The 9,556-nt window shown below is 41.9% G+C and overlaps 2 protein-coding genes across 4 annotated transcripts; one reads left to right on the top strand and one right to left on the bottom strand.

Moving 5' to 3' along the window:
* Window positions 1-588: 588 nt before the first annotated feature.
* Window positions 589-9,513, bottom strand: tpgs2 (tubulin polyglutamylase complex subunit 2). 3 transcript variants are annotated; one of them, XM_054784621.1, is made up of 7 exons: window positions 9,312-9,513; window positions 9,132-9,211; window positions 8,967-9,054; window positions 7,719-7,859; window positions 7,528-7,641; window positions 7,284-7,447; window positions 589-7,009 (listed from the first exon to the last, which is right to left on the bottom strand). In XM_054784621.1, exons 1-7 carry the CDS (start codon window positions 9,445-9,447, stop codon window positions 6,794-6,796), a joined length of 939 nt encoding a protein of 312 aa, XP_054640596.1. In that variant the 5' UTR covers window positions 9,448-9,513; the 3' UTR covers window positions 589-6,793. The 3 variants fall into 3 exon arrangements, with proteins under 3 accessions (XP_054640596.1, XP_054640595.1, XP_054640597.1); XM_054784620.1 differs by having other exon boundaries at window positions 589-7,012; XM_054784622.1 differs by having other exon boundaries at window positions 589-7,012; window positions 8,694-9,054.
* aqp7 (aquaporin 7) lies at window positions 3,283-7,186 on the top strand. The gene is made up of 6 exons (XM_054784623.1): window positions 3,283-3,610; window positions 4,315-4,441; window positions 4,539-4,676; window positions 4,756-4,874; window positions 4,990-5,207; window positions 5,397-7,186. Exons 1-6 carry the CDS (start codon window positions 3,479-3,481, stop codon window positions 5,587-5,589), a joined length of 927 nt encoding a protein of 308 aa, XP_054640598.1. The 5' UTR covers window positions 3,283-3,478; the 3' UTR covers window positions 5,590-7,186.
* Window positions 9,514-9,556: the final 43 nt, after the last annotated feature.

Here is a 9,556-nt window from a genome sequence, read left to right on the forward strand (position 1 = left end):
GTTAAATAACGTTCACCCTGTCTGAAAGTCTTACCAGGAGAGTGCGTGGTTGCTATTATAGCTGCAAAAATCGAATGTGTCCTTCATGCTCTTTTGTGAGAATCTTGTTTTTCCTACCTCTTGCACCAGAGGTCGCTATTCAGATACATTTTTTTTTACAGCGGAACCTCAAAGTTTTGTGTGCCTGCCTGTACAAAATTCCACAGTAAGCATTTACAGGCCTTTAAGAGACAGACACAAAAATTATTAAACCAAAAACTAGAATCATCACCGTTCAATGCAAATAACTCGAAGCATTTATCTAACAGCTCATCCATCGTCAGAAGCACAACTATCTACTTTCTGAGGGGTGTGAAGACACTTTACAGTCGCCCCACCCGCCCCTGATTAAAAAAAAAATCACGTTTACGTGTACAAATCTTGGACTTACAAAATCTAGGACTATTATTTGAAGTTACATAAATAGCAGCAGCAGCATAAATAGCATAAATAACAGTAGTGATGGAAATTTCAGATCTTTTCAGAGAGCCGGCTCTTTTGGCTCAGCTCACTAAAAAGAGCCGGCTCTTACGGCTCCCAAGTGGATCCTCGGATTTTGTTGTCTTAAATTAATTTATTACCAAATGATGTGTATTGTGTAAAATGAATTACTAATGTAAAAAATACGTGATATCAAATGTTTATTATTTAAATCGATTTATTTAAACCTCAATGAACAGAATATATTGAAATGAAATGAACATATTATGATGTTATATTATAAAATACAAAAACTAAAATACGAAAGTCCCATCTCGATCGGCAAATTAGGTCAAAATAGGTCAAATCTCTTTATGCACATTTCTCACAAGCCAATCAGCTCTAAGAACACCACAGCGTGTCAACCCTGACCCCCCCTGCTCAGTGTGGACACAGAGACGCCGCCACACATCTTGACCAATGACATTTACCATTTAAGGAAAAAAAAAAGACAAGTAAACAACTAATCCCGACAATGCGAGTCGACTCTTATATCCAATTCGTTCATGACCGACACATCACTGCTATACAGGGCTGCATGGTGGCCTAGTGGTTCGTTAGCATGTAGGTCTCACTCAGGAGATCTCTGTTGATATCTCCAATGGAACGCCACTGCATGGAGTTTGCATGTTCTCACACACAATCCAAAAATATGCTTGCTAGGTTAGTTGGTTAACTGGAGACTCTAAATTGTCCATAAATGTGAACGCGAGTGTGAATGGTTGTTTATATGAATGCTGTGACTGGCTGGCGACCAGTCACACAGAAAATGGATCTTACCTACTGTCTAGTATGCTCTCACTTTACTAGCAATAGCTTGAGCTTCACTGAATATTCACAAGCCTCATCTTGATACACTGACGTACCTTCAACTACTTTGAAAAGGTTTTTTCTTCTCTACAAAATCTTTCTCCTTCCTGCTCTTCCGTTTTCTGTTTTGTGCCCCCGAGAGTGTTCTTTTCTGCCTCTCCATCTTTAGCTCCCTGTCATCAGATGACAACACGATTCAAATAAAAAGACTTGTGCTCGAGGGGGAGCGCCTATAGTGTGTGCGTGTGGGGTGGGTGAAGGAGCGGGGGGAGCATAGCCGGTGACGTGCCTCTGTTATTGAGCGTATCATTTACACATGCGCAAACAGCTGTTTAATACAGAAAATTCCGCCTCAAAATAATTCCCCCCGATAGCGCCCCTATGAGCTACATATGCTGCATACCCACTTTTTGTGCCTCTGCATAGCAATCTACAGAGGTGGGAGAAAGTCAGTGTCTTGCAAGTCTCATGCGTTTAATCCCAATTCTCAAGTGAAAACCTGCAAATCCAAGTCAAGTCTCAAGTCAAGACAGGACAGACTGAGTCAGATCCGAAGTCTTAGGCTTGGAATTTTAGAGTCCTTACAATCATAAGCACTGTTAGATGTTTAACAAATAAAATACCATGACTTTGTAACTTGCTAATACAAATTTAATTCTCCTCGTTGACACATCCGGGTGTTAATCATTGCCACTCTCTAGCAGCCCGTCACTCACAGAAATGCAAGCCCACACCCTTGTCGTCTCTTCTTAAACCTGACTGGACATTAACAGATGCATTCAATGAGGCAGTTTCTGTAGGAAAATTTGGTGTCTCGCTAGAAATGACATAATAACAGTCACGTTAGCTGAATACTTTGGATGGGAACACATTTTAATGTACACACTCACCAAAAATCTCAAGTGTTTTCAAGTCATCAGACTAAAGTCCGAGTCAAGCCCGGAGTCATCGCCGTCTAAGAGTTGCAAATCTTTGATGATACGATCAAGTCGAGTCCAAAGTCATCAAAATTGTGACTGGAGTCTGACTCAAGTCCAAGTCGCGTGACCCAAGTCCACACCTCAAGTAATCTGTAAATAATAGCCATACCCGTTAACCCTCCCGTTTTCAGAGTGAACATTTCCCTTATTTTAGAATGCGAATGTTGACAGGTATGCCGATAGTCATCACATACCAGTGGCAAATATTCTCCAACACTACATGTCTCTTAATCTCCACCACATTCATAGTCATTTACCTTATTTGAATAACAATTCAATTCCAACATAGCATCCAATTTTATGGTCATCACAGTTCTCGTCTCTGCCGGCACAGGCACTCTTCTGTGATGGCATCACGTAAAACTTTGTTACTCTTTTAGATGCTGACTGAGCTCAAGTGTGAAAAGATGAAGATGATACAGAAGTCCGCAAGAAGTCTTGTGTGACGTCCGTGTGAGTTTTATGGCCTATTTTGGCTAATTACTTATAGTATGAGCTTTGGGACATTAGAATGTTTCAGTAGTTACTTCCTCCTGCTTCTGTCCCACTTTACCTGAGCTTTTATAGTTTCAACGTCTCTAAATGTCCCCATTCTTTCTTTTGAGAGCTGTAATGCATGTGGCATGCATGTAATTTGAAGCCTTTACGAGATGCTTACAGTGGAAATATTTCGATATTGCAAACGTTTTTGACGAATTTAAATGTAATTTGCCATGTTATACTCAGTGCTGCTTCTCCACTGATGTTCAAAAGATGTTTCAAATAACTGCTTCCTCTGTGGCCAATACTCTTTTAAGGGAATCAAAGCTATTGGAGGATGTAACTGCCTGTGTTGTGTTCTGGCTTTAACATATTCAGTGGGAGGGGGGTTGTGCCACGGCTATAAAATGTGGACAAATCCCAAGTGGGATGCATGATAGACAGCCAGAGGAGAGCCAGAGAGAGAGGGGGTGTGGGCAACATAGGAGGAGTGAAATCAGATGAGAGGACGGAAGGGTCTGTCGGAAAGACCATTTCTGTTTGTGGACTAAGTGGGACAGCACATTCATTTTTCAAGTCTGAACTCAAGATCTCTCTGGATTCCAGTTTCACTTATAATAATTATATCAATAGCAGTGGAAGGTTAAGTGATCCCTTTGACAGAATCTGTCATTCCACAAGGACTGGAAATGAAGGACTTTTCACAGTCAGATGTAGGGGTCTCGCAACGACAAGGAACTCTTGTAACTCGATCCATTCGTTTAAGGAATGAATTTGTTCGCGTGGGACTTGCTGAATGCCTTTGCACATATGTTATGATGGTAAGAAATCATTTATTCCAAATTTGTGGCCATAAGATTGACTCAAAATGAAAAAAAGAAGTGTTTTGGACATTGTTTATATGTAGGCCATGGATCCATTAATGTGTAACAATGTTACCCTTGTGATCGAGACAAAACACCAGCATGGCTGTGGTAGTAGGGGAGGATTCAACCGCAGGACGGGTCAGGCTGTGAGCCACGTGGAGGGGGCTGCAACAGTCACATGTTTGTCTGCTGTCATAATTGATCCCAAATTTAGAACGGGAAGATACATACAGTAAAGGCAGTGCAGCGAAATACAGTGTGTACATGTCAGCAAACAAACTTACTACAAGTAGAACGCTGTTTTACTTTTTAACTTCAAGGTGCATGACTTTTAGACAAAGAACCACATGTTTCCTGTACCCCAAATGAATAGCTCAGCGTCAGCCTTTTTCACTGCTTTCACAGTCTGTTAGTCTGAGTTGGCCGGAGAGTTTAAAGTTCAGACGCCTCTGTTTTTTGCCCGTCTGTTGGAATCCTATACAATTTGGTGACTCATTAAAGAAGGTTTTCACTGTCTGTTACATTTTTTGCTAGTTTGCACGGCCCGTGTGTTGCCAAATACTTGTTTTAATCAGTCATGCCGGATATTTTGTCTGTCTTTGATCGTTACCCATGTGACCTTGCCAGTGAACTACAGTATAAGCATCCTCTGTGTGTAGGTTTTTGGCCTTGGTTCTGTGGCCCAGGTTGTGACAGGACAAGGATCTTTCGGACATTACATCAGCATCAACTTGGGCTTTGGGCTCGGTGTTGCAATGGGGATTCATGTCGGAGGAAAAGTTTCAGGTACAAAATGTACTTAAAAAAAATGAATCAGCCAAGAATCATCAAAAGTGTACTGTATCTTACATGTGTGTCATGCTGTGCCCTGCTACGCCACCAGGAGCTCATATGAACGCAGCTGTGTCCTTCGCCATGTGTACGTATGGCCGCCTTGTGTGGAAGATGCTCCCTGTCTATGTTTTTTCACAGCTGTTAGGGTCTTTTTTGGCTGCGGGGACAGTTTATGCTGTGTATTATGGTAAGGACACACTGCACGTGCAAGAAGATGAAGTACTGACCGAGATGGTCTGATTGCATATTGATGTGTATGTTTGCAGAGGCAATACATGACTATTGTGGAGGAAACCTGACTGTAACTGGTGTCAAGGCCACTGCTGGTATCTTTGCCACCTATCCTGCACCATACCTCTCCTTGTTGGGTGGATTAATTGACCAGGTGTTCATAACAATGGATTCATGAAACAACTTCAACACAATTGGCTTTGTTGTACTGTACTGTCTCACACAGAATTCTGTGTTCATTGTCATGCCCCTCACTGTGCTTTTGGCAGGTTTTTGGCACAGCTATGCTGCTGCTGTGTCTGATGGCTTTGTCTGACCAGAAAAACAAACCAGCGGCAGCAGGCAGCGAGCCTGCCATCGTGGGTCTCTTGGTGCTGCTCATTGGCATTTCTCTGGGCAGCAACAGCGGATACGCAATCAACCCCACCAGAGACATCGGACCGAGGTTCTTCACTGCTATCGCAGGCTGGGGGGCTGACGTGTTTAGGTATTGAAACCACTAAACTCTCAATCCTCAAACCTTACAGACTACTACTGCCGGCCGTATATTCCAAAAGTGCTAAATTGCTTTTTGAGAACTCAGAGACAAAAACATATTTGACGCAAATATGTAAAAATGCTTTCCTTGATGGCCTACTAGTGTTTTGTAAGCTTTGCATTGTCTTTATCTGTGCAGGTCAGGAAATGGTTGGTGGTGGGTGCCTATAGTTGCCCCAACAATTGGAGGTGTGCTGGGTGCGGGGCTTTACAAAGTCCTGGTGGAACTCCACCACCCGCCAGACTCTGAAACATGCACTGGGCTTACAAAGTTAGAAGAGGAGACAGCGCCGCTGGAAAAACAAAACATCGACAATGATGTATGTGTGTGAGACCTCCAAATGCTAATGTGAAGCCGTGTGCACGCGTGTACAGTTGAAACATTCCAAAATTGCTGTGATAGGAGGGCAGACAAAGAATGTACAAATATGTGACTTGTACTGTATCATACAATTTTAGATGCAATTTGCAATACTCAAACACAGTTACTGTAATTGAGAACAATTTAGAACCGGCAGTACTTCAAATAGAAAGGGCTCTCGGCCAAGGTTACTAGCCTACTTATTATATGCAAATCCCCACCATCCTGTTTACAGATAGGAGTGAGATGTTGGCCCAGGTTGAAGTTGAAACCTAAAACAGATGTTTTCATGAACAGAGGCTGCAGTGTTTTAATGCTGGTGCAAAGCAGCTGGTCTCACTGAATATCACAAGCAGCATACCACTTACATAAGCTTCAGTAGTATATTCATTTTATATTGAGGAATAGGTGCCATACATTCATCAAGACAGAAGTCTACCGGGAAAATGTGCAAATCTGACCTAGGTGTTGGAACTACTTGGAAAATACTTGAGCCTAAACTTGAATATTGAAGTCTGATCAAGCACGCTCAACCTCACGCTCTGGGCATTACACTTCAAAGTGAATCATCGACATACAGTATATCTTTCCTTATGACTACTTGGAGCATGTTAAGTGAGCTATTTATTCGAGAAACATATCTTGCTTACTTTCTCGATGGCCTCACATAGTTTCTGTCTCCTGTTAATCCACTTGTTTCCTGTATTGACACAATGTAAAATGTGTCAGCTCTACAATTTTAAGTCCTTCAACAAACTGTTAAAACACACTCCCCAGGGTAAACTATTCTCCTGCAGGATTATTTTTAAAATTTTCTTGCTGCCTTCACTTTACCAGTGAACATTGTTTTATTTATGCGGTTATCTTCGTCGGATTACTGTGTTCTATGCCATTATTTATATATTAGATTAAAAAATTAAATATCTACAACGACAACATCAAGCCTTGTAATATAACTACATACGCAGTATATGGAAATGCAGCAATCACTTACGTGCTTCTGCTAGTTTTTACCATAGGTGCCGCTCACGAGCATGTTAAAAGTAGCTGTGAGCGCTGATTCTTCGGGTGAATTGGCCAAGAGCCTCACTACTAATATGTAGTGGTTAAATACTGGATAAAAACTACAACAATGCAGTACAGTTGATTGTTTAGCGACCTCAAAAGTACCAGTTTCATCGCTTTGCTACACTGGGTTTCCCTCCACTGCCTTGGCTTTTAGCATTGCTCACGAGGCTGCACGGTGCTGATGGCTTCTTTTTGGGGGTGGGCACCTTGGCTTTGGCTTTAAAGGCCTTAATGGGGTCTAGCTTGTTGAGGTGGGAGTCTCCAACAGAGTCACTCAGGCTGAGATCATTTCTGAAAGTCAGCGGCTGGTACAGCGATGCCCACTGCTGCCGAGAGAGAAGATTGGTTAGAGAGACAACAAAAACATCTGTACTATGCAGTATAATATCCATGTGCAAATGGAATTAAGATCAATTATGCATTTCAATATAAAACATTTTTGCACTGTGCGATCACACTTTGAATGCTGCATCAATTTTATCCACAAACATTGCATTATGAATGGCAAAAACAATAAAAAAGTGTGTATTCAATATTGTATTGACCTTAATGTGTATTACAAATACCTGTACTATTTATATAGAGGAACTTTGTTACCTTTGCGTGGGGGCTGGGACCGTAAGGTGTAAAAGAATACTGCCACTCAGGCAGGCCCAGGTGCGTGATCATGAGGCGGTAATAGGAGGAGAAGGTTGCTGTTAGGAAATGCCAGCACAGAGAACGGTCCAGGAACCAAATTTCACTATGCTGGGCTACCACACCTTCAAAAAGACCAACACAAATATGTAAGTGAATGTATTATGAGCGGGTACCTAAAAATGCAAGAGAAATCCAGGAGCACCTGGGCTGGAGTTTTTGTACACCAAGCACACCTTGCCATTCCCACCACATGAATCCAACTCGAAGATGCAGCTCCGAGAATCAAAATGTGGAGGAGGAGGACCCTTCCCCAACACTGATGAAACACGACGATCAACACTTAATACAATAATTGTTGAATTCACCCCCAATGAAAGTTGAGGTGAGCTTTACCATATTCTGAGCAGCTGTCATCCCAGTCCAGGTCAGCCAGAGAAGGTGCATTTGGGAGAGAGAAAAGTGATGTTGGCTGGACGAGAGGCCGTAACTTGCCAACGCTGTGAATTGTCATCAATCCTAAGGGGACACATTCATCTGCAAGAGACAATCAAATAATGCTGGACAATAGCCATTTGCATTGTAACTTCATATCTTCAATAGATGTAGTGTTCGATGCACGAGACTAACTTTAAGAAAAGTACAATGAAAAAATATGACTGGACAAAGTTTTTTATATAACCGAGTCATGATGCAGGTGTGTTTTGAAATGTTTATTGTCCCACAAATTGACGCTAAACGATATTTTTGTCAACATTTTTTTAGACCAAATAAACCACAGTATGATAGTTAATAATAATAAAAAATAATATATCATAATAATGTAATATTTCCTTTATGTCATCTTTCACTCTGTAAAGTTGCAGAATTGGCGTTTGTGACGTGAATTTCCTCACAGGCAAATTCGCACTGTCTGTCATATTAGTTATTAGTATCAACATTTTAGCTTTTTCTAGTTACATTATGCCTTTTTGCTCCATTTTTCCACTTTTGATGGGTTTTTGTTTATTTTATTTCTGCACTGAGCCACAATCCACAGATGTCCCCTGTGCTACACTTTCGACACCCATGCAGACTTGGTTTCACCAGGAAGGCGAGGTGTTGCCAGGCGACGGAGGAGTGTGTCCAAGCTCTGCCTTCTTAGTTCTGTCAAGCAGCAATGTGGAGGGGTTTATGCAGCTTTCAGACCGGCACTGTACGGCAATACTTATGTACAACAGGAGGTGCGCGCAGCCGTGATTGCTGATGCGCTCAGCCAAATATAACGAGCGTAGATAAAACCGCTCGGTGATTAAGTGTGCAGACAAGTCCGAACATGTACATGTTTTGATCTGACAAATCCTAAGTAACTTTGATCAAATGTAGAATTACCACAGCTTCTACTTGGCGACAGCTGTCCCTTATAGCCATTTTGGGTTCCTGTGACATGTGAAGATGGAAAAAACAGCCACACGTCACTCGCTGATGCTGGGAACAACGAGGTAGGTTGGATTGCAAGGTTCATAGTGTGCGTTAAGCACTTAATGTGTGGTTCCAATAATGCCTTGTAACAATGTCATAGATCACAATCTGCCCTGTTCTCGCGAGATCTCATGACACCCCTAGCGTTCTGTTGGTCACAAATACTGTAATAGGATCACATACTATCTAGTTTAACGTTCCAAGTTAGTGTAAAGCCATCTGTTGTCAGATAAAAATCTCGCAGGTCCTCTGGTAAAATACAATTGTTTTTCTGGGGGAGAAAAAGAAATGCTTTGTTAGTTATGTGACACCAACTTATAAACATTTGCAGTCTGTGTATTTCTTTACCTGCTCCCACGACAGCAGACTCCTTTTCTCCGCAGGCTCTTTCTCTGCGAGACGCACATCGACAACACCAGGCATGTTCTCTGACACAACATGTACACATATTTATTTAAGTGCCTCCTACCTAGCTGAAGTGATCCTCAAGGATGTTTCCAGTTTTAAAGCAGAGATCAAAATACTCACCAAGGATTCGAGTAATGCCGAGTGTTAGTCTCTCAGCCACACTTTTGAACGCTACGCTTTCTTTTGTCCCTTCCATCATTTTAAATATAAAATCAGAGGTATTTATATCACCGAAACAGCATCCACTCCGAGTCATTCACCAAGATCCATAGCCCCGGTAACAGTTCTTCTTCTGTGAGCTTTTACAGTAGCTAGCATCCATTACGTCGCAATACTACCGCCACCTACAGGGGTCACCTGACTTC

Source organism: Dunckerocampus dactyliophorus, chromosome 8 (genome assembly GCF_027744805.1).
Source record: "Dunckerocampus dactyliophorus isolate RoL2022-P2 chromosome 8, RoL_Ddac_1.1, whole genome shotgun sequence".
Taxonomy (NCBI): Eukaryota; Metazoa; Chordata; class Actinopteri; order Syngnathiformes; family Syngnathidae; genus Dunckerocampus; species Dunckerocampus dactyliophorus.

Coding starts and splice junctions, on each gene's coding strand:
- aqp7 (XM_054784623.1), top strand. CDS start 3,479: ATGAAGGACTTTTCACAGTCAGATGTAGGGGTCTCGCAACGACAAGGA. Junction 4,677..4,755: donor AGTTTATGCTGTGTATTATG/GTAAGGACACAC, acceptor GTATGTTTGCAG/AGGCAATACATGACTATTGT. Junction 5,208..5,396: donor TGGGGGGCTGACGTGTTTAG/GTATTGAAACCA, acceptor TTATCTGTGCAG/GTCAGGAAATGGTTGGTGGT.
- tpgs2 (XM_054784620.1), bottom strand. CDS start 9,447: ATGACTCGGAGTGGATGCTGTTTCGGTGATATAAATACCTCTGATTTT. Junction 9,055..9,131: donor GTCTGCTGTCGTGGGAGCAG/GTAAAGAAATAC, acceptor TTTCTCCCCCAG/AAAAACAATTGTATTTTACC. Junction 7,860..8,966: donor TTGGAACGTTAAACTAGATA/GTATGTGATCCT, acceptor TGTCTCTTGCAG/ATGAATGTGTCCCCTTAGGA.